This window comes from Rhinoraja longicauda, chromosome 6, assembly GCF_053455715.1.
Source record: "Rhinoraja longicauda isolate Sanriku21f chromosome 6, sRhiLon1.1, whole genome shotgun sequence".
Classification (NCBI taxonomy): Eukaryota; Metazoa; Chordata; class Chondrichthyes; order Rajiformes; family Arhynchobatidae; genus Rhinoraja; species Rhinoraja longicauda.
The window spans coordinates 66,788,505-66,813,414 of record NC_135958.1 but is presented as its reverse complement, the minus strand read 5'-3'; the positions used below and the strand labels follow the sequence as shown (position 1 = coordinate 66,813,414).

Genomic DNA, 24,910 nt, shown 5'->3' with positions numbered 1-24,910 from the left:
AGAGAGGGCATGCAATGAAGGAGGATGCTCAGAGTAATAAGGAGCAACACCAGTAGTGGGGTTGTGATATGGTGGAATGAAAGAGTGAGGGTGTTGAATGAACTAGGTGATGCTGAGAGACCCTGACAGAAGGGAAGTGATAAAAATGAATGAATGATACACACAACAAGCAATGTGTGAGAATGAATGCATTCAAATGTAACTGTGAGGATATTTTGGCTTCAGTCCTAAATTATATTGAAGGATGTCAATGCACATCAGCCTGCACCTTCTTGATCAAATACTGTACACATTTTGCAGAAAATATTTCTAAATTTCTCCATGAATATTTCCAAAGTTCACTGCTTAATGATGCAACTTTCAGTCTGAGCTCTAGAACCTCGTGTAATGAGCAACTAACATCTGTCACTGTGTACCATGTTGGTGGAATAGAAGCTGTGCTTTCACCTCTTAAGGGGGCCCCATAGCAGAAGTGTCCACGTCGCGGGGCTGGAAACGGGAAGTGTCCTGAGCTAATTCTGCTACCACCATCATCTATTGTACAAGTAATGGCTCCCACTGATTGTCACCAGAAGCTTGTGCCCTTTTCAAGACGGATGATGACAGTGATGTAACATTTGAAACATGGATGATGGACACGAAAGAAGAAGAAGCCCTCTTAAGGGGAAAGTGTTCATTGCTTACAACCAGTTATGGAAATCATGCTGGAGGTTTCAGTGCTTTGTGATTGGCAGGGAACTGATAAAGCAAACATTCCAATTTTTGATACATAGCTCTGCAGATCTTGATCAATGAGGTGGTGATCTGAAAGATCTTCCAAGTGCTGGGACTAAGGAGTCCTCCATGGCATGGTCAAGCATCGATCCAAGAAGGTCTCACTGAATGAAGGTCAACACAGTAATGAAAACTCCAAGGACATGGATGTAGTATTCAAAATGTTTAATGATCTTTCTTTAACAGCCAAGGTTTGTGAAGGATCAGCAAATTCTGAAATCAAGTGTCGCAAGTTCCACTTGCGCAAAGTAGTGATGGTTCATCATGGAACCCGATTAGGCTAAGCCATTCGTATTGTGAGTGTACATGTTTATTCTTCAAGCAACCAGGTACTTGTTTGCAAATGCCCAAAACTCAGGTTCAGCACAAAGCTCAGAATCTTATACCTTAATGTTCTTCAGCTGAGTGCTATGTCATGTGAAGGTGTGTGTGGGTTGGGGGGGGGGGGGGGGTGGAGTGGAGAGAGGGAAGTGAACAGACCATGCTGGTTTGACTACATTCTCCTAGCTCAAAGGCTTTTTGTTAGTCTGGTATGCAAATGGATCTGATCATAAAATACGACATGCAGCAGCTTCATCCCATACTAACTTCATGTTAGTCTGTATTTATTGGCAAGATTCATTGCATAGCAACAAGGATTGGAACATGCTGCTTTTCATTGCCAGATGTGTGCTAGTGAAGATCAGCTAAATCCAGAGTGAAGCTGGGGGCAAAAGAGAGGCTGAGATTAATTTAGGATAGAATAGACACCAAGACCAAGGTATAAAATTGTTTTTATTTTGGAGAAACTCAGATCAAAATGATTGCAAGATTTAATGTTATACAATTTACTCTCAAATAAACTGTAAATGATCATAATTTTCAGTGGCGCATATGGTTCAATTGAGACTACATATGTAAGATCTTAATCAATGAATTAACACTGCCTATTTTGATTGGTATGAAATTTCTTAATCTGTATGATTTAGGAATATATAGGTTTATGTAAATTGAGGTTATAAGATTGGTGTCAATAAGACCAGTGGTGAATCATAAATGCCCATCTCGGATCAGTAAAATACTTGAGACATATGCAAAGCAGAACTTGGCCTTCTTAATGAGACAAACTTATTAAGCAACATTACCTCAATAAAAAAATGGGTGGCAACTTTTGGTCTAAATATCATGTTGCAATATGTGAGAGTCTAAAAGATTTAGAATTCATAACAAACTGGCTGGTGAAATGGGTAGAGAATTCAAGTTAGGTGACGTACACCTTTCTGATTTCCATTTAGCGTAATTGCGCGATCAAAAGGACGTGGGTTCAAGCCCACACCAAAGCTTGACAGAGCAATCTGAACTGACACTAACCCAACTATCATTGTATTTGGCTGGCTGATTCAAAATAGACATGAAGATTCTGGCAATCACAAATCAACGCAGGCAAATTAAAGAATAGACCAACTGTTCATCCACCTTTCTGGTGGGATCGTAGGTGAGACACCATTGTAAAATGACAACTGGTTGCCCCACAGAGCAAAAATATTTTAAGGATAATGTGCTGTAAAAATTCCTTCTTGTAAAAGCTGAATGTTTAAAGGATGCCCAATCTCCCAATAATCCTCTTGATAATTCCACGTCCACCATGCTCAGCAGGTAGCATTCTGAGTCACAGGTTGTAGGATCATGCAATAGACACCTTAGTACAAAAGATAGTACACTGCAGAACTGAGGGAAAGTAACATGTCCTTTTGGACAGTCCTTGGCCAACCCACCTTAAAACAAAGGCAATCTTTACCACAAAAAAGGAGGGGAAGAAGGGTTTCACTAGAACGACATCTGGACTAATGCGTTCAACTCCCCTTGACAAATTGCATAGATGATTAAAAGGGGATCCAAGCTAAGATGACCAAAGGAATTGAGAAAGCTGACAATAAATTATTTTGTGGAGTGAGAAAGTTCAGACAAAGGCGGCCTAACTTCCAAATTACAACAAGGCATTGTAGATCAGGAAAACCTTTAGTCACAGAAAAACTAGTGAAAAACTAGTGAAAATCTAGTGAGAACGTAACCCACAAAGCTCTTGAGGCTAGCATTAGTTTGAATTAAGTGTAATTATCTCTGCTCAGGTCAACAGGTCTTTGTCAGGGAAAGATATAAATGATTGGGACAGGGTGCGAGAATGCAACAAAGATACAAATCAACTCATTATAACGGATCGTAAGAGGGGAATGGCATCCGTTATAGTCCGCTACAACTGAGTAAAAGATTACCGATTAATGGAGTATCATTGTATAGAACTGCAGATACTGGTTAATACACAAAAGGAAACAAAGTGTTGGAGTAACTTAGCAGCTCAGGGAGCATCTTTAGAGAACATGGATGGGTGACGTTTCGGGTCAAGATCCTTCCTTAGACTATTGGTCTGGAGATGGGCCTGGAATCCAGGTGAGTTGAGGTAAGATTCGGTGGTGTCATTGGTCGCAGCCCGCGGGCAGCCGGAATGCAGGTGAGGGTCAGCGGTAATGGCAACAGGTGTGGCCTGGAAGCAGCCAGGAGGCGGTGTGGACTGGTGTCGGCAGCCCAGCCTGGAGGTGATTGTCGGTAAGTCCAGCCAGGAAGTGGCCGGGGAGGCGGTGCTGGTCAGGGTGGCGCTGCAGCCCGCCCTTATGGTAAAGGTTGGTATGTCTGTCCGCTATAACTAAAATCTGTTATAAGGAGGTCTGTAATAATGAGATTTTACTATATAATCTAATTGAATGGCTACATAGGCATGAGAGAATGAATAGCCTCTCACTGTTCCTGAGTTCATGATTATGGAATCTTGAGTGCCCCATTCCTCGGTTACAAACCAAATGAGGAGAGCGGAGGTTCCTTGGCTCTGGCTGGGGACCAGGAGTGTGGTTGTCAGCTCGATCCTGCAGCGAAAGGACAGGTGAAGCCAGAAGGGATTTTATAACCTGAGAGTCCTGTGTTTGGCTTGGTGCTGGGTTAGAAATGAAAGTGGACAATCGATGGCACTTGCTGTGTGGTTTCTTACTGAGGCCGCAGTTTCAGTTCACGTTCAACAGTCTCCCTCAGTTTATATTTTGGAACCTGTGGGGGAAAATATTAAAAGCATCATTAATGTTACAATGAAGAAAAGCAAATTCAAATACAGATTTTCCAACAATTAAGGTCATAAGGAATAGGAGTAGAATTAGGCCATTCGGCCCATCAAGTCTACTCCTCATTCAATCATGGCTGATCTATCTCTCTCTCCTAACCCCATGCTCCTGACTTCTCCCCATAACCTCTGACATCTGTACTAATCAAGAATCTATCTATCTCTGCCTTAAAAATATCAACTGACTTCGCCTCTACAGCCTTCTGTGGCAAAGAATTCCACAGATTCACAACCCTCTGACTAAAGAAATTTCTCCTCATCACTTTCCTAAAAGAACGTCCTTTAATTCTGAGGCTATGACCTCCAGTTCTAGACTCTCCCACTAATGGAAACATCCTCTCCACATCCACTCTATCCAAGCCTTTCACTATTCTGTATGTTTCAATGAGGTCCCCTCTGATTCTTCGAAACTCCAACGGCAGGCCCAGTGCCGACAAACGCTCATGATGGGTTAACCTACTCGTTCCTGGGATCATTCTTGTAAACCTCCTCTGGACCCTCTCCAGAGCCACCACATCCTTCCTCACACCTTTTGTCTTTTCATCTCTGGCCTTTGTCCAAACATCTAAAAATAAACCTATCTAGACCTAGCCTATCTGAAAAGCCCCCTCGCCTGTATCTTCCTATCACTCGCTTGGCTTTGTCCAGCTGCATTTCTCTTCCCATAACCCCCCCCTCTCCCCCCCACCACAATCAGTGTGAGGAAGTGTCCAGAACTGAAACGTCACCTATCCATGTTCTCTGGAGATGCTGCCTGATTCACTGAGTTACTCTGCCACTTTGTATCTTTCTTTGGAAACCAGCGTCTGCAGTTTCTTGTTTCTCCAAATGGATCTCCAACTTGATTACTCAAAATACATATTATTCCTTAACATTTTCTGCTATCGGAAACTATTGGTTCCTTTTCAGGATTATTCCTATTGTACATACCTTCCCAGAGGAGGTCAAGGGGAAATCCTTCATAAACACGATGTATCGTGGGATCTTGAAGTGGGAGATCTGTGTGAGATAAAGAGATTAGACAATTCAATGCCACTGGTTTGAAGTGGGAACCTTGGTGAAATTTCCCTGCAGTGAATGTCAGCCTTTGCCATTTACACAATTGCCCCACACCAGGCAAATTCCTCTTGTTCACTGCTGTCCAGCTGCTCCACAGAATAGGTGTCACAATTTGAAAGTCATGACCTTTATTTAGATACAGACCAATGTCAACCTTTTAGTGTGTAGGCCTGATCATTTGGTGATTAGCATCCGAGCCCCAAGGTTCCGAGATCATCAACTCTTCCTCAATTGTTGTGTCTTTTTTTAAGAGGCTTCTCCCTTTATAAGGAACAGGCTGCTTGAAGGGGTGAATTTCCTGAGTCTCCACAGCCATTGGAATCCTCACTGGGTAGAAATGGTAGTTGGTGATACTGGAACTTGGGGTTCTCTTGATTCAACTTATATGACTGGAAAGTCCTGAACAATTGGTTACCAATGCCTTGACCTCCATGTCTGCAATCAACCACTGGGTGGCGCTGCAAAGGCTGCCTCGCCAACAGTCTGTCTCGTCCTTTTCTTCCTTTGTTGTTTTATAGTATGTTATAAATGTATGTTTTAGTGTTCTTTAGCTTTGTTTTATGTCGGGGTGGGGTTGGGGGAAACTTTTTTAAATCTCTTACCTCGACGGAGATGCGATTTTTTTTCCGTATCGTATCTCCGTCCACATTGCGGCCTAACATCGAGGAGGTGGCGGCCTCTTGCTGGTGATCGACTTTGGGAGTTCAAACCGCGGGAGCCTGTGGACTTTAACGTCGTGGAGCTCGCGATCCCTTGGTCAGGGACCGACTTCGAGAGCTCCAGGTTGCAGGAGCTTCGACCGCCCCGACACGGGAGCTTCGATCGCCAGCTGCGGGAGCTTCGATCGCCCCGACTGCAGATGGTTTGACTGCCCCAACCACGGGAGAATAAAGAGGAAAGAAGATTAGACCTTATTGCCTTCCATCACAGTGAGGAATGTGGGAATCTGCTGTGGTGGATGTTTATGTTAACTTTTATGTAGTTGTGTGTCTTGTTGCTTTTTTTAGTATGACTGTATGGTAAATCGAATTTCACTGTACCTTAATTGGTGCACGTGACAATAAAATACCTTTGGACCGTTGCATCCTCTCGAGGCTGACAGAGGCATCATTATCTCTGACAATGCACCCTCATAGTTCTCTATATCTTTCAGGAATGCACAATGGTGAAAGATGGAGCAGGGATTTCATCATTAAGATTTTTATCTGCTATATGAGTATGGGAGTCTGCTTTGCAAACGTACGTACCTTTCCTTTGCTGAAGGTCTTAAGCTCCTCAGCTGTGCACTCCATTCCATCCCGCACTTTCACACAGGCACAGAGCTCCTCACCCATCTTGTCATCATGTACTCCAATCACCTGCCAAAGGAAAGCAGAGATAGACTCCATCAATCAGTCGCGGTCTCTGTGGATCTCCAACCAATTTACCAAACTAAGATTAAGTGGTTTGCAAAGTGCACTACCCTGTCACACCATCACAGCTTTTTCCTCGGTGGCCGAATGGCTCAAGAGAATGGCTATCATCCATTTTTGGCTTCCAGTAAAAGGCTGCTTTGTCACATCCTTACTGGGCAAGACATGTCAGGTGCACACTAATTCTCCCTCTCTGTAGTGATGACACTACATCTTGGCTGCAGTGTTAGAATGACACCCCTGACACCAATCCAGTTTTTTCCCCAGATCTGACTGAGATTAGTTGGAGATTGTTGGCCTACCTTGTTCACACTGACTGTAATGCCTATCCATACAAATCCTATTTGCCTGTTGGAGTGTCAAGTTGCAGCTCAACAAAACATTGGTTAGGCTGAACGTGGAGGTCTTTTCCTGTGCTGATTCTTTGAAAAAGCTGCTGAATCATTCCCACTGCTTTGTTCTTTCCCTATAGGTCTACATTTATAGTACAACACAGGCCTGTTGCCCACAATATCTGTGTTGAACATGATGCCAAATTAAACTAACCCCATCTGTCGCACATGATCCATATCACCCCATTTGCTGCATCTTCACGTGCCTGACTAAATGCTACTATTGTGTCTGCTTCCACTATCACACGTTTTAGGTACCAATCGCTTTCTGCAAAAAAAACTTGCCCAGCACATCATCTTTAAACTTTCCTTCTCTCACCCTAGGGCTACGTTCTCTAGTATTTGACAGTTCTACCCTTGGAAAAAGTCTCTGAATACCTACCCTAATTATGCCCTATAATTTTATAAATTTCTATCAGGTCCCCCCTCAGCTTCCAACTCTCCAGAGAAAACAATCTAAGTTTGTCCAACCTCTGCTTAGAGCTAATACTCTCTAATCCAGGCAGCATCCTGGTAAATCCCTTCTGCACCCTCTCCAAAGCCTCCACATTCTTCCTGTAATAGGGCTACCAGAACTACACACAATGCTCCAAATACGCTGAACCAAAGTTTTATAAAGTTGCAACAGGACTTCCTGACTCAATGCCCAACCAATGAAGGAAAGCATGCTGTATGCCTTCTTTAGCGCGCTATTTACTTGCGTTGGTGCTTTCAGAGAGCTATTGACTTAGGCCACAAGATCTCTCTATACATCCATGTTCTTAAGCATCCTTCCATTTACTGTACACTTACTCCTCATATTTGACCTCCCAAAGTGTTACACCTCACACTTTTTTGGATTAAACTAAATCTGCCATTTCTCCAGCCACATCTGTAACTGATCTCTGTCTTCCTGTATCCTTTGACAGCCTTCTCTACAATCCTCACCTCCACCAATTTTGATGTCATCTGCAAACTTTCCAATCAGCCCATCTACATCTATGCCTAAGTTGTTTATATATATCAAAATCAACAGGGTTCCCAGTACTGATTCCTGTGGAACACCACTGATCACAGATCTCCAATCAAAATAATACCCCTCCATCACTATCCTCTCTCTTCAAGCTAATTTTAAAGCTAATCTACCAAGTCACCCTGGATCCATGTATTTTAATCTTCTGCATCAGCTTACCATGATGGTTAATAATTTTAATCATCAAGAGTTAATCCAATTTTCTTGGAATGTTATGACTGCTTCTGCAACCACCACATCGTAACATGCTGTATAAAAAGGTTTTGTTTCCCCTCTGACTCTTTTGCCTTTGATCTGTTCTCCAGCTGTTGATGTCTCGTGAGAGAAAGTAGTTATTCTGTACTACTCTAAGAAAATCTATCATTTCTTTGATCCACTTTATCAAATGAGTACACTTAAGTTTCACAAATCTCGCCACGTGTTGTCATCCCAGGTACCGTTCTTCGAGATCCCCTTCACACCATCTCCAAGATTCAAAACACTTAAATCTTAAATTACTCGAGAACTGGACACAAACGCCAGATGAAACCCTATTCCTGGTAGAAATGTTTATAAATGCTTTCCTGTCATTGTATTCCTTACCTGCAGCGTGCAGCGTAGATTTACTAGGTTAATTCCCGGAATGGCGGGACTGTTGTATGTTGAAAGACTGGATCGACTAGGCTTGTATACACTGGAATTTAGAAGGATGAGAGGAGATCTTATCGAAACGTATAGGATTATTAAGGGGTTGGACACGTTAGAGGCAGGAAACATGTTCCCAATGTTGGGGGAGTCCAGAACCAGGGGCCACAGTTTAAGAATAAGGGGTAGGCCATTTAGAACTGAGATGAGGAAAAACTTTTTCAGTCAGAGTTGTAAATCTGTGGAATTCTCTGCCTCAGAAGGCAGTGGAGGCCAATTCTCTCAAAGCATTCAAGAGAGAGCTAGATAGAGCTCAAGGATAGCGGAGTCAGGGGGTATGGGGAGAAGGCAGAAACGGGGTACTGATTGAGAATGATCAGCTATGATCACATTGAATGGCTCGAATGGCCGAATGGCCTCCTCCTGCACCTATTGTCTATTGTCTATTTACAGAGCCCACGTGAACAGAAAAGGCAGACAACAACAATGAATTCACCACCGTCTCCAGTGGTTGACTTTCTTTAGCTGCCCTTGAAAAGGGTGTTTGATGATCAGGAGCTCAAATGCTCTGTTCCTGAACCTCCATTATGCAAAGTCTGCATTACTTTTCTTTAGTCTGACTGCCATTATAAAGTTTGTATTGACATCAGCATCTGCACAGTTCTCATTCACTCTACATTTCTCATCAAAGAATTCAATCAAGATAGTTAAACATTAAATGTCTATTAAGTGTATTAAATCCCTGCAGAATGTTGTTCATGAATCCATAACTTTGTACTAACAGTTGCTTTCCTGATGCCTGTGCAACATCTGGGGGATACAGGGACCAGATGTGGAGCAGCTAATACTGTGAGTGCTCCACACAAACACTCTTATCAATTGACCTTCCTGAGACTTACCTGCACCTCCTGAACTTTGGGATGAGTGTGCAAAAACGTTTCCAACTCCGCAGGGTAAATGTTCTCTCCTCCACGGATGACCATGTCTTTAATTCGGCCTACGATCCTACAGTATCCATACGAGTCAAGTGAGGCAATGTCGCTGAAAATGCAGAACCATTGAATTAACATTATATTCATCCAACTCTGACCTGAGACCTTCAGTAAGTGGAAATGATATTTAGTTATAACATAGAAATGTACATCACAAAAACAGGCCCTTCAGACCACAATGTCTGTGCTGAATGTCATGCCAGGACCAACTCTAACTGTATCTACCAGCACATAATCCATATCCCTCCATTCCCTGCTATAGCGCTCCATTCCCTATCAACTTTCTGTAGGTTAGCTGGGTCAGGGTTAGAGTCATAGAGTCATACACTTGGTGACTGTAGGTTGTCCATGCCCCAAGCATGGAGGGCAGGGTTCGGTTGGCCATGCATTTTGTGCTGAGTTTGAGATCCTGATTTTCAAACACCCATTTTAAGGACAGCCAAAGACTGCCAACCACCGGAGGCAATGGTGAATTCATTATTGACATCTGCCTTCTCTGTGCACGTGAACCATATTTTCCAGTGTCTTGTCATGGACCTTTATTATTGGAGGTTGGTGTGGTACATTGGGGACAGGTTGGCAGAGGACCTTTGCTCTGTCGATGTTAAATATAAGGCCAGTTGCTTTTGAAGCTGCAGTTAATGAGTGAACAATGGCCACAAGGAAATCACTAAAAAAGACACAAAGTGCTGGATAAACTCAGTGGGTCAGGCAGCATCTCCGGAGACCATGGATAGGTCACATTTCAGGTCAGGACCTGACTGACAATCAGTCTGAAGAAGGGTTCTGACAGGAAGTGTCACCTATCCATGTTCACCAGAGTTGTCCCATTGCAAATTCTCCTGCTTATCAAATTCTTGTTGTTTACACTTGGCTGAAATGACATTCATTGGGACAAGTTAGCCTATGCCAAGCACTCTTGGTTCTTAAATACAAAGCAGGAGCAGAACTGAGGCTGTTTTAGTTCTCAGTGCATGGACAAACTGTAGCCCAATACTTACTGCCCAAGACTTGTCTGATGTCACTATCATTGTTGGTGAATAGTTACATAGCTATCCAGGGACTTTAAACCTATTTTGTGTCAGGCAGAGTCCACTCACCCTGTTTTATACCAGCCCTGCGGAGTGATACATTCCTTTGTCTTCTCTGGGTCATTCCAGTATCCCAACATCACACAGTGCCCACGGATCCACAGCTCCCCAGCTGTGTTCAAGGGAAGGATTTCCTCAGTTTGAGGATGCACAACTTTAGCCTATAACACAGATTGCAAAGCCTTAATGACAGGACACATGGCTCGGTGAGCAATATCCCACTGACTCCCTTTAATAAACTAGTGGTCATTAAATGTCAAAGCATTCTTAGAGCAGTTTTTTTGCCAATGTGCAAGACTCAAGGCCAGTGCTGCCAACCCTGTGGGAGTGTTCCCAGCAAGTGAAGGTTAATCATTATAGCTGCTATCAGCAAAAAATGGCCAGGAAGAAAACATAGGGACACTGAACAATGTTTTTCTTTCAGCTTCTTGGAATATTTTCATGTATTTACGCGAGTCAACAATCATCCACTCAGAGCTGGCATGGTTTCCATAATCATGGGAGGCGGGTGTTATATCTGTTAAGGATTGATGTGTGGGACAATAATGAAGTGAGTATGGTGAAGAGGAGGTCTACGGTGGGATATCAGAGAATGAACATCCAGACGGGCAATCAGAGATGATTAAACAAAGACTGTCTTAGTATTTGGCCCTTTAATGAGAAACACAAAGAGCCCGCATTATTGCTAACTGGCTGATGTCAACGAAGCACAATGAAGAGGGAACTAATGCAATGATTGCCATAATACATAATCTTAAACACAGCGCAGTTAGCAGAGACGACACTAACTGCAGCACCAAATCAAAGCTGTGCTCAATACCTGTTCACTGTGGAAGTCAGTCAGGGCCAAGGAAAGTAGGCTAATGACATGGTCATAAACAGGAGCCAGAATGAACAGACTTCTCAAATCAGAGGAGAGAAGCGGAGAGAGAGAATGAATAAGGACATAGAAAAGAGAATGAGACTGTGATGGAATGAAAAGCAAGAAATGGGTGGATGAGAATATGAATGGGAGAGGAAGGAGAACAAGGGGAAAGGGGAAGAAAGAAAAATGGTGAAAGCAGGTAAGGAGAGAGAAAAACTGTCAGGAGATGAAGGAGGGGAGAGGAGGGTAATGTAGCCCGGGAAGCTGAATCAATTCTGCAAATTAATTTTGCCAGCAATTAATTGCACAGCTTCATTCTTACCTCGGTGTGTGGTGAGATGTAGCCAACTGTCTCTATTTTTCGTGTTATTTCATCCTTTGGGAAAGCCAGAAATGTGACAGGACTGTTCTCTGTTGACCCATATGCTTCCTGTTAAAAGGAGAGGACATCTGTCAATCACGACTATCATACTACAGTGATGAAAGTGTTGGTTGAGGCAGATGATCAGTCCACTGTTACACATGGTGGTTTCTGAAGAAATCCAGCTTATATCCTGTTTACAAAAACCAGGATTAAGATTCAAGATTCAAGATAGCTTTATTTGTCATCCAAATTGGACGAAATTCAGTCACCCACAGTCCAACAATAAAAGCATTAAATAGGCATTAAAATTACAAATGGGGCTAATTACCAACTCATCCATCTCAGAATGGAGTCAAAGAGATATCCAGCATGGAAACAGCCCCTTAGAGCCAACTGAGCCATGTCGACCAAGATGTCTTCCTGGTTGCTGTTTCCTCCCTTTATCCTCCTCTGACTTTACTGCTTTGCACATATTAATCTCCAACCTTTTTCCAGTTCTGCTCAATCTGATCATTAACTACATTTCTCTTCAGAGTTGCTGCCTGACCTGCTGTGAATTTCCAGCATATCAGTTTTAATATGGGCATTTTGCAGTGGGCAAAAATGCAGTCCTGTGAGCCAATTCAGACCATTGAGCATGGGGGTGAAGGGACAGGACCCAGTGTGTGTGAGAATAAGGGCGGAAAGTATCACATTTGCCTGTGCTTTTCAGCCACGCAGTCTGTGTCATCGGGTGCACAGAGTAGAGCCACGAATTCCCATCCATCTTTCTACAGAATGGTTGGACAGGAAACAAATATTAAAAGAGATGACAGTTTCAGTCCGCCCTGTTGCTGATACTCGACACCACAACTGTCAGCCCAGTGTCTGCAGAAATCCTGGTTGGATCCAAGAAAAACATTCCACTAAACGATTCCCATTTAGTTGAATCTTCCAAACATAAGATTCTAATATACCATTCCAATTTTCTTACATAACAGAAAAATATAGATCAAAGGCCAACTCTCAAATAAACCAACTCATGGCACTTTTATTGCAAAGATGCTGGCCCAGAATCACAGTCTGGATAATCCTTGGCCATCCTTTCAACTCTGGGTCAGCCATCTCGAATATTCTTTCTCTATCCCCCCTGCTTCAATAGGAAAATGGATCCAGATGCAAAGAATCCTGGACTGTTCTGTGAAACTGGAGAGCATTGGCAAAACTCAGATGTATCCATGCCTACCATTTTACAGCTAGCCCTTCAGTATCTTCACTTTGTTGAAATTATTCATCCCTCTGTTGCTTACTCAGTCATTCTCCCCCGGACTTTGGAGCTTGGTTTCTTCGATGTTCGGTTGGAGGAACATGTGATAATGGCAGGAGGCAAGTGCATTCTGACTTGCAAACGTGACCCTGTGCCACAGTGAAACACGGGCCTTAGTACTGGCAATCAGGGATATTGGCGAACTGGTCACTGTGAACAACTCTTTTGCCAAGGTAACTGACAAAAGAATCAGAGGAGATGATGGACATATAAAAGAGAGTAAGCTGCAGGAATACAGGGAAACATGGAGAGGGTAGGTTTATTATTGTCATGTGTACCAGGGCACAGTGACAAGTTTTGTTTTGCATGTAATTCAATCAAATCAGATAATACTACACTGTAGCAACCATAGGGATTGGTCCTGAGAGTCAAACCCTCGGATTGGCCAGCAAGGTCACGTGGTTGTTTTGGCGCCCAAAACCAATCAGTTGGAAGAGGACTTCGATGTGAATAGTTTAAGTTTAATGGTTGTCTGCGATCTCGATTGTTATCTTTGTAACTGAATATTGCTACCGCAATAAACTTCTTTGACAAAGTTACAAGTCTTCAGACTCGCCATAACACATAAATACAATGGGACGAGTGGGATTGCTCTAAGGAGAGCTGTATAGAGGGTTGAATGGCCTACTCCTGTGTCATTATACGGTTAGGATGAAGTACTTTTGAAGTATATCACATGGGTGAAATGTACTCATAGACTTGAGGGCCTCAAAATCTTATAAACAAGAGGGTGTTTCATTCTTATCATGTAAAAGGTGGATCCAACCCCCACAGAGGTACACTGGAAGATTAGGCTGGGTTATGCTCTCAAACCTCTGAAATGAAGATCAAACCCATGACTTTTCCACTACCTATTTGAGGGACAAAATTGTCATTGCCATGAGAAAGTAACTGAGTTCTTGGGCACAGGTTTAGCAATGGTGTGATGTAGGAATCAGCTTGGAATATGAAAGGTTGACAGGAACTGCAGACATAGGAAGGGGATGGTGTTATGGAACCTTGCAAAGAAATGGCCAACACATCTCTCGTTTATCCACAGCCCCATTTCCATTGTTGAGAACTCCCTTCCTTAAACTCAAGCATCTACACTTCCTTTCTCCTTCTTCACAACATTGTCTTAGATCCCACATCTTTGGTCAAGTTTTCATCAAATGTATAATGCAGTGTTGTTTGGTCTCCCAAGATATTTTGGGTGAAATGGGCTGAAGGACCTGTTTCTACGCTGTATAACTATGATTCTATGACAGGGAAACTCAAATTATTTAATACCAGTAAAAAACAAGGAGAAATGTTATAAAACATTGACTGGGTCCTGACCAGTGTGAATGTGCCATCAGAAACAGCAGGAAGGATGGACTGCACCAGTGCCAACATGAATGGGGCATCAACAGGCAGACTAGCCAGTGCCTCGGAATGAGTGCTGGCAAATCATGAGAATTAGGTGGATTGGTAGAATAGGTGCAGTTTGCAGAACTGTGACCACTCTCTTTGAATCTCTGAGGATGTCTGAAACAAGGTGAATACCAAAGTATTCTTCAGCCCTATTCAGAAAGCAAGATAGAGTCAGAGGAAATGGACAAAATCTAAAACATGTGGAGGATATACTCCTGCTGCAGTTGCCGGGGATGTATGTGGAGGAAGAACTCCGAGAGGTGAAGAGCTGGCAACCCTCGCTCCTCGCCTTGGAGTTCTCCAAAATCATCATCTGACCCAACGTCTGTTCCTGTGCAAGAAGAGTGTTATATGCTCACACTTAGTCCCAAAGGATCAGCAGCCTGAAGGATGAGGACAGCTCAGTGTGATCCTTGCAGTTGGACCTGTTAAGTTTCTGCAAAGCTTTCAATGCCGGCCTGGGTGATCTAAACGCCTCAGACAGCACAAGCTTCCAGAATTTCCTGGCCCCTACCTCAGAGGTTTTAGATGTTAACAAGTGGGAGAGTCAGGAATGCTCACAAACTCTGGTACAGGTGATTTGGGCTGTCTGTTCCATCAGGACAAAGTTCATCAATAATACTCCTCGCACAATGGGTTACCAGTGGAGTTGTAGGTGGCTCTATGCGACTGGATGGGCTTGCTGGAAATGTACTGTCTTATGCTTCACTGGCAGCATGGTAATTTGGTTCCAATGCACAGCTGAAATGTTCTATGTAACTCATAAAGAGATAGTTTACTAGTGATGCCCCAATGGTTCTGGGCCTTCCTAAGGTTACTGGCATTGTAATTGACTTGGGCAATAATGCTAGAAACATGCTAGATAAGTTTAAAATTACACCAAAATTAGAGAGGGGTTTAGATGATGATTGAGTACAATCTATTGCAACAACAGTTGGATCCAGATCAATGCTAAAGTTGATGGGGTACAGGCTGGGATTAATAGGGCTACTTTATGGAAACCAAATGGCACCATTTCATCATTAGATAACAACTAGAAGACCATGGCTAGTGTGAGTTGCATCAGGTGGCCAATAATATTGTGGTCCTGGGGGATATGGAGTGAAAAAGGCTGACAGAAGTCTGTACATTAAAAAATGTTCTGCACATCGTACCAGTTTAAGCATTTATTATTATGACTCCTATTTCCCCTCATCCATTGTCCTGTCCTTTCTAAAGTCCTTGCGGGGTTAAAAGCTATTTCCCAATCTTGGCTGGTTTGCTGTCAAGAATATTTAATTGTCATTTGCACCAGTAAGAGAACCATAAAATTGTGCAGAGTGGTTCAAGAGCTTGGTGATTGATGGGAAGAATCTGTTCTTGAACCTGGAGGTCATCATTCTCAGGCTCCTGTACCTTATTCCCAGTGGTGGCCGTAAGATGGGAGCATGGTCAGGGTGGTGTGGGACTTTGATGATGTTAGCTGCCTTTTTGAGGCAGCACCTCTAGCAGCACTGTTCAATGGTGGGGACTCTTTAATCAAGGGGTGAGTGTAAAAGGGAAATAGCTTGCCAAAAACAAGTTATTTTGAAAAAGAATCAAGGAATCTAAATATATAAACTTTTCTGGTTGAAGGAATATGGTTTTGCAGGTGGGAATGAGAGAGACGGTGATACACAATGTTAGTGACTGTGGCAAACTCCAATGAAAGGCCACTTTGTGGGAGTCAGAAGGCTGCGCTGAGTGTCTGCCGTGTGCACTGAATGGTGACTGGCACTCTTTGTCGAGCAAGTGATAGCAGGGTCCTGGGTGTAGAAGGGGCTGGAAATTCACTTCCACCTTGCTTTTATTTACTTCCTCTTCCATTCCCACATTGAGCAATGTGGAAAATTTCTGAAAAACATTTGGACAAACAGCAGAATCGGCTTCACTAATGAGGAACATTTGGAATTGAAACAACTCTGTCCTGAAAGAATTCTCCTGCTCTGCCTGTTCTCATCTCCACACATTGATGAGGCAGAGGAGGTGAATGTTAGGAGTGCTGCTTTGTGGTAGTTGTTTGAGGGGACTGTGTGGAGAAAGCTTCACTCTGCAATTAAATCTTACTGCGCCTGTCATAAGAGGTCATAGAGTCATAAAGCCATACAGCACAGGTCAGCCCAACTCATCCATGTCTACCAAGTTGTCTAACCAAGCTAGTTCCACATGAGTGCCTGGCCCATATCCCTTTATACCTTTGCCATTCATGTACCTGTCCAAATCTCTTTTAAATGTCATAATTATATGCTTGTTCCATTTACCAACCACCCTCTGTGAAAAAAAGCCACCCTTCGGGTCCTTTATAAATCTTTCTCCTCTCCCTTAAATCTATGCCCTTTATTTTTACACACCATTGCCTTGGGGAAAAGACAGCGGGTTTTCAACTTTTCTGCACCCCTTTTGATTTGATAAACCTATATAATGTCACTCCTCAGCCTTCTACAGTCCAGGGAAAAATGACCCAGTCTATCCAGCCTCTTCTTGAAACTCAAACCTGGTAAAGTAATTGAGTATAAGGTCTCCAATGGGAGACTTATTTAAGTTCCAGATGGTAATGACTTATAGATTTACCTCAAAAATTAAAATGTAATAAACAATATGAAAGTCAGTACTTAGAACACTACGAATTAAACAGATTGCACAGGAAGGCACTTCCAGAAGACCGTTATAAGGTGAAAACACTATCCTCAGAATGTGGATGGATGTCAAGAAATAAAACATATATGAGGACAGTTGGATTTTGACAGGGTGAAGCCCACAGCTTCATATTTCAGCTGCTAGCCCTTGCTTTTGTCTCTCTGTGCCTGATGTCCCCCCTCTGTGTTGCAACAGTCCATCATGCTGTTAATGCAGCTCTCTCAGACCAGGGCAATGTTTTTCCTTTCATTCCAAACCTGATTTTCTGCAGGCTTCTTGCCTGTTTATTCAAAGGACTTGTACACACAGAGGAGGAATTATACACCTCAATGGATGCGCTGTCAATATTTACAATGATGGAGTTTCATTGGACGAGGTTGAAAACCTTCTGCTGCCAAACGCTCTGTCAAGCTTGGTTTCTGCAACTGTGAACCACACACAAAAGGAGCCAGACTTCTCCATCCGCGGCCTGTATTTTGTAAACTGTGCATCAAGAACTGGGAACATTTTATTCCTGGAATAAGTGTTTTTTCTAATTTAAATGTTGTGATTGGCCATTGATCTTTGGGACTGGGATGTGGTTTGGGATATTAACATTCTATATTTGGATTGGGGGTATTTTTGGGTTAGTGACATGTTTACACAGGCTTGACCATGATGCAGTAGTCAGAGAATGCAGGGGTGTTGATGCCTGACATGAGGAGCTGAGGTCTGGGCTAAACGCGAAGAGTCCACTTGCATTCAATAAAAGTGAGTGTTTAAAGGTATCAGAAGCAACTGCTTTTACAAGAATCAAGAGCGGGAAGCTACAGGTGTGGTCTCCCTCGGTGCCCGCCACCCTCACTGACTGCAGCTGGTTTCTGTGGATTCCCAGCCTAAGCCTTGGTTCAATGGACAATCCATCCAATTCCTTACAGGACTCCCAATAGAGAATTATACTGAAAGTAGTTGGCTGGAAATGGCACACGAGTTACTCCCCCAGTTTCCCAGAGGCTAGAGAGACAGAACAATATCACGAGCAGACTAAAACTGCAGCCAAGCCTGGAATCTTCTTGCACTCAGTGGAACCTGGCATCGTGTCTAGTCTGCACAAGGGTGCAATGCCACCCACTTCCTCCGTGCTGATTTATGTTCATCAACAGAATGGTTCATATGAACTCTCACGGCTGTCACATAAAGACTTTCTGTGACTTTGCTCTGGGTAACTCAACTTTGTTTTTCATTTTCCCAGACAAGCTGCTGTCCAATGTACACCCTGGTACCACTAAATAATCTGTGCTGTCTGAGGACAGTGTCGAACTCAAGCCTGACCTCTCATGATAAGACTATGTCTGCAGACTCATCTCCAATATTTCTCTGCTACACCGTCTGACCGGGAGATAGAGAACACTTTCATTGTTGCTGGCTTTAAATCCTGGATCTCTCTAACTACACCACCATGGGACGCAGCTGCACCACACAAACCACACAGATGCACTAGGTTTGTCCCCCCATGCATGGTTGAGGTAGTGTTGGATGGTCATAGGTGCTGCCTTCTGGAAGAAAACATAGTAAAGTACAGCACAGGAACAGGCCCCTGCAGCCCACAATGTTCACACGGAACAAGATTCCAAGATAACTAAACTACTCTGGTTGCATGTGATCCCTATCCCTCCATATCCATGTGCCTATCTAAAGACCACTTAAGTACCAGTATTGTATCTGCCTCCACCATCACACTGAATGCTGGGCTCCAGGCACTCAGCATTCTCTGTGTAAAAAACCTGCCTGTAGGTATCATTTATATTCTGCCCCTCTCATATTAAAGCCATGCCCTCTAGTCTTTGACATGTCCGCCCTAGGAAAACAGTTCTCACTGTCCACCCGATGCATAGAGAGTAATTTTATATACTACTATCAGGTCTCCTGTCAGCCTCTGATGCTCCAGAGAAAACAATCCAAGTTTGTCCAACCTCAGTTTATAGCTAATACCCTCTAATCCAGGCAGCAATCTGGTAAATCTTTTCTGTACCATCTCCAAGGCCTCCACATCTTTCCCCAGGTGGGGTGACCAGAACGCCACGCAATACTCCAAATGACTTCCTGACTCTCATATGCAATGCCCTAACCTGTGAACATAAGCATACCATCTGCTTTCTTGGTTACTCTATCTACCCCCATCTACTAGTGTTGCCACTTTTAGGGAGCTATGGAATTGGACCCCAAGATCCCCAGAAGCTAATCTGAGCCACCTTTGCTCTCTCCGGTGTAGTATAAAATTAAACGGTTCGGATTTAAGGAAGCGCACGACAATTATCTCCTGTGCAGCTTGTGGTGCACAAAGTGCTGCATTGCTTCCCATGCAGCAACAGTGGCTACACTGCAGAGGTACAATAATGATTGTAAATGCCTGAGGGACACACTGATAGCAGCATGAAAGATGCTGCAGATATACAACTCTTTCTTAACTCCAGATGCCCAAGAGGGCAGCCCAACAAATCTTGATTCAGAGAACGGGCAATATACAGCAGCTTTACCAGCAAGACACGTATCCCAGGAATGAATACAAATATTGCCTTAGGATTGGGAATGTTAGGGTCAGGAGTAGGCCACTCAGGCACCCAGACTTCATCAGTCATTCAACAATCACTTGTTTGTATCTTAACCCCAGATTCTCACCTTTGCTCCAAATTCTTCAATATAGTACCTTCTCCAACAATGATCGATCAGTCCCTGTTTAAACCTCCATAAAGCCATTAGAATTTTTTTTCCATTATCCATTGTGTGAAACTGGAATTCCAAATTTCTCTTCTATGGCAGATTGCCCTGATTTTATGATTAAACAACAACCGGGTGCCTGAGGGGCTTCCTCCTGACCCCAACGTTCCCAACCTTAGGCAATATTTTTATTCATTCTTGGGATATGTATCTTGCTGGCAAAGCTGCGGTATATTGCCCATTCCGGCAATTGAATGAATTACTGTGGTAAGTCATCTCAAAGCACTGCACTGCAGTGTAATCTGACACGTGCCTTGGTTCTGTATTCTTTCAGGAGAGGGAAACTTTCCGTACCCCCATCAAATCTCAATCACTTTGAATATCGTGTTCAGTACAACTCAACCAAACACACGAGGAAATATAAACCAAAGTTTGCGATGTTTTTGTTTTACTCTCCTGGAGCCAGTATTTTTATGGAAGGTCTGGTTTTCTGTGTCCCCATGGCAATGTTGAGAACTGAATGCAGAACTCTCAACAGAATGTAGCATGCGGGGGGATAAGGAAGTAACTGGCATGTTAGCTGGGCAGATCGGACCATTGGAGAGGTAGAAATAAATTATTTTGATAAAGAGGAAGGTGAACAGTTGGAAGATCAGCTAATGTACAGTCTTGGAGAAATGACCCGTTGAATGAAATTGCAATATAATTATAGGTTGAATCTTACTTACAGGAACACTTTGCAGCACAACGCTTTGAGTACCACCCACTGAATGTGCCTAAATCCATGATGTATGCCACTCCCACTAACATGGCCTTTCCATCCACACGCAGCAGCTCACACAAGGGGTCACTTCAATCCACACATGATGGATTTTTTTCAGATATCCACCGTAAACTCCAGTGGGTATTAATAATCTGCAATATCCATCCACAGAATTGCATTTAAAGGTGAGCGAGGCCACAGGCACATTGGATACCTCCCAGCCTGCATTGGACAGTGCACACAGTGCCACACTGATTGGAAGACTTGTTTATATCATGCTACAGCTTTGCCAGGTTCATCCGCAACAGCGACACAAAGGAGATATTCAGGTCAGAAATGGACCTCCCAACGGGCGATACAGACCACAGGGAACGTTTGAGACTTGCTGCCACTTTTATTCCACAACTGCATTTGCTCCAATGTGTTTGCAGACTGAGGTGTTCAGTGTGCAATCACCATCAGTTGGAGCGACAGCTGAGACTTCTGTGTTAGCATTTTTTGGTGTGAGTGTTGCTGGAGGTGTGAGCTCATGTCAGTGTAATGTGGGCACCAGGGAGCTCATGACCAGGCCAACAATGCATCGCGTAAATACAAAACACTGAGCAAGGGGCAGTCAGGAACCGAGGGAGAAATGCAGAGAAAAAAAAAGAATTAGCTCAAGAGAGGGGATAAGTGAATATACTGTATGAAACTTATCATACAAGGATACATAAGGGGAAAGTTTGAAAAAATAATCTAAAATTCAGTCAGGAAAAGTCAAACACAATTTAATGTCACAGAGTTAGGCATTATAGAAACATGTTCCCACCATGTCCATGCTAACCACCAATTACCCACCGAAACTCATCCCATTCACCAGCACTTGGTCTGTAGCCTTTTATGCTTTGGTGATTCAAGTGCTTATCCAGATGCTTCTTTAATGTTGTGAGGGAATATGGAACGTAGACAAGCAGGGTGTGTGGACAGAGCAGTGAATATCAGATGGAGACATGTGAGGTCATCACTTTGGCGCACAAAACGCTGGGGGATGGTGTCACTGAGTTTACTTGGGGAGAGCTCTGTGCAGACATCCGGACATTAAGGCAATTGAGGGTAGGGAATACTACCAGAACATGACACTGAGATAGAAGATCAGTCATCACCTTGATCAGCAACAGAGCAGATTAAAAGGGCAGGTGCCTGCTCCTGATCCCATTCCTTCTGTTCTTCTGTTGTGATGCAAACTGATCTCGGCTCCAGACAACAATATCCATTCCCTAACCTGATCAGACTTGCAGAGGACAGTATCCTTCTCCATGATTCTTCCATTCTCTACAACCACCAATTGGTGAAATTGTCTTTAAAATATTGTTTGAACCTGAGCCCCAGTGTGTTTGACCATATGAACCTGAGCCCCTGTGTGGTTATGCATGTGAACCAGGCCCCAGTGTGTTTGAGTGCAGGAATCAGGGTCCTGATGCGTTAGTGGGATTGTGGGAACCACAGCTCCCAAGTGTAGGGGGAGTGTATGAACCAGGGCCCCAGTGTGTTTATGCATGTGAACCAGGGCCCCAGTGTGTTTGAGCATGTGAACCAGGCCCCCAGTGTGTTTATGCATGTGAACCAGGGCCCCAGTGTGTTTGAACATGTGAACCAGGGCCCCAGTGTGTTTGAACATGTGAACCAGGGCCCCAGTGTGTTTGAGCATGTGAACCAGGGCCCCAGTGTGTTTTAGCGTGTGAACCAGGGCCCCAGTGTGTTTGAGCGTGTGAACCAGGGCCTCAGTGAGTTTGAGAGTGTGTGGGAATTAGGAGCCCAGTGAGGGGAAAGAGAATGAGGCAAACATTTCCTGGTGAGCCAAATGCCAAACTATTGACAAATAGTTGAATCATGGATTACCGGAGATTTTGTGGACAGAAACAGCCTGTTTGGTCCAACCGGTCGATGCCACATTTGTATAGATATCAGCTCCATCTGATGGTTCAATAATCCATCATAAAGCCAGAAGTGAAGACGTTCACTGGTGACTGTACAGTATTCATTTGCATTTACAACTACTAAGCAAATAAAGCAGTCCAGACCTACATGCTGTATGACCTTGACGACACTTAGGCATGGGCTGGTAAGTAGCAGGCAACATTCATGCTCCAAACGTTTCAGGTAATGACTACTCCAAGAAAGCACAGACGGATCATCCTTCTTCCCTTGATATTCCACTGTACTACCATTTCCAAGTCCTCAACTATTAACATACCGGGAATTATTATTGAGCAGAAACTCAACTGGTCCGACCATATAAATCACTTACAGAATACACTGGAGATACCTTTCCAGGCTACTACAACGGCATGTCCTAAACCTAACCTGCCATCAAGTTCAAGTCATTGAGCTTTGCAGCATGGAAACAGGCCACTCAGTACACCTTGCCCACACCATACTGGCCAAGGCGGGCAACATCCAGGGAAATGGGCCACACTCGACGTGTTTGGCCCATATTCCTCTAAACACTTATTATCCATTGTTCTGTACAAACGTCAATACAAAGCCATAATGTATCCACTTCTACAGCTTCCTCTGGCAGATCATTCCAGTCTAGCCATCCTCCAGTCTTCCAGAACTTCACCTGTGGGTAAACATCATACAGATATCTCTGCAAGAGTCTCTGCAATCTACTCCCTGGCTTCCCACGAGATCCGGGGATGCACTTGGCCAGGCTGGAGATTTATCCACGTTTATGTATCTCTTGGTAATTTGTATCTGATCGAATTTATCCCAATACCTCAACTTCCATGGTTTTCTCACTTTAAACGGGTGAGATGTATTAATTTAATATCTCCCCAAACTCTTGTGGCTCCACACAAAGATGGCCGTGTTAATCTTCAAGGGATCCCATTCTTTCCCGGGCCACCCTTTTATTCTTATAACTTGTAGAATCTCTTCGTTTCTTTTACCTCCATTTCATAACCTCTTTTACCCTCCTGATTGCCTTCTTAGATGTACAACTACACTTGTTACACTCGTGGAGGGATTTGCTTGGTCCTAATTGCTTCAATCTGATAGACCGGACGAGAGACCTTGCCCCACTTTGGGACCTTAACGCGTGCACCAGTTCCACCCCCCCCCCCCCCCCATAACTACTTTAAACTATTAGAACTGTGGTCACTGGTGGCAAAGTGTCACTTGCCCGACCTCGTTCTCTACGAGGAAGTCCAGTGTGGCGAAGGACAAGGGCCTCTGGTGGATGGGGGCACCGCCACCAGTAGGTTCCCCTCACACGCCATCCTGACCTGGAAATGTATGAGCCATCTTTCACTGCTTTTGTGTGAACGAGTTGGAACTCTCCGCATCACCTCCTCCTGGGCATTGAGAAATGGGCATCAAATGGGCCGATGGGCCGAATGGCCTCCTCCTGCACCTATTGTCTATAAATGGTAACAATGCCCACATGACAACAATTAACCTCCCGCCATCCGAGAGAGCGGAACAAATAGCGCGCACAAACCGTGGTGAAAGAAAGGAAGTCTTTGAAATGTGTGATGGACACGACGCCTGAAAGACAATGGGTGCAGGAGGAGGCCATTCGGCCCTTCGAGCCAGCACCGCCATTCAATGTGATCATGGCTGATCACTCTCAATCAGTACCCCGTTCCTGCCTTCTCCCCATACCCCCTGACTCCGCTATCCTTAAGAGCTCTATCCAGCTCTCTCTTGAATACATTCAGCGAATTGGCCTCCACTGCCCTCTGAGGCAGAGAATTCCACAGATTCACAACTCTCTGACTGAAAAAGTCTTTGAAAGAGCCTTTGAAGAGGAGGTTTGGAGTCCGCGCCGTTATGTAATGCGTGAGCTAACGGTCCAAAAATGTGTTTTCTTCTGCCCGTTACCGGTGCTCTTTCTTTTGCGTTGCCAACTATTTTCTGGAGTCTGGAGCAGTCCCTCCTCAGCAGACGGATCTGCGCCTTAATCACACTTTCCACAGATGGAATGAATGTGAGAGAGAGGCTCGGCTCCAAGTAGAGCCGCCTCCACTCGCCATAATCCCACCCACCCGCACGCAGGGCCGGGAGGAATCTCACACATTTTTAGAAAAAAAGAAACAAACGCTTCCAGACAAATGCACCTGACAACGGAGGGGAGGGAGTGAGTGAGAGAGAGGGTGAGTGAGAGAGAGGGAGGGGGGGGAGTGAGAGAGGGTGAGTGAGAGAGAGGGAGGGGGGGGGGGGGAGTGAGAGAGAGGGGGGGGGGAGTGAGAGAGGGTGAGTGAGAGAGAGGGTGAGTGAGAGAGAGGGAGGGAGGGGGGGGAGTGAGAGAGGGTGAGTGAGAGAGAGGGAGGGGGGGGGAGTGAGAGAGAGGGGGGGGAGTGAGAGAGGGTGAGTGAGAGAGAGGG

General features: G+C 44.1%; 1 protein-coding gene across 2 annotated transcripts in view; it reads right to left on the bottom strand.

The window, feature by feature from the left end:
* Positions 1 to 1,551: 1,551 nt before the first annotated feature.
* Positions 1,552 to 24,910, bottom strand: part of acsf2 (acyl-CoA synthetase family member 2) — a 100,153-nt gene continuing 76,794 nt past the window's right edge. For both annotated transcript variants that reach the window (XM_078401222.1, XM_078401223.1), the window contains 6 exons: positions 11,689 to 11,796; positions 10,511 to 10,662; positions 9,318 to 9,459; positions 6,226 to 6,336; positions 4,850 to 4,918; positions 1,552 to 3,849 (listed from right to left, as the gene is read on the bottom strand). In XM_078401222.1, coding sequence (XP_078257348.1) covers positions 3,790 to 3,849; positions 4,850 to 4,918; positions 6,226 to 6,336; positions 9,318 to 9,459; positions 10,511 to 10,662; positions 11,689 to 11,796 — 642 coding nt within the window. In that variant the 3' untranslated portion in view covers positions 1,552 to 3,789. The remainder of the gene's footprint in view (positions 3,850 to 4,849; positions 4,919 to 6,225; positions 6,337 to 9,317; positions 9,460 to 10,510; positions 10,663 to 11,688; positions 11,797 to 24,910) is intronic.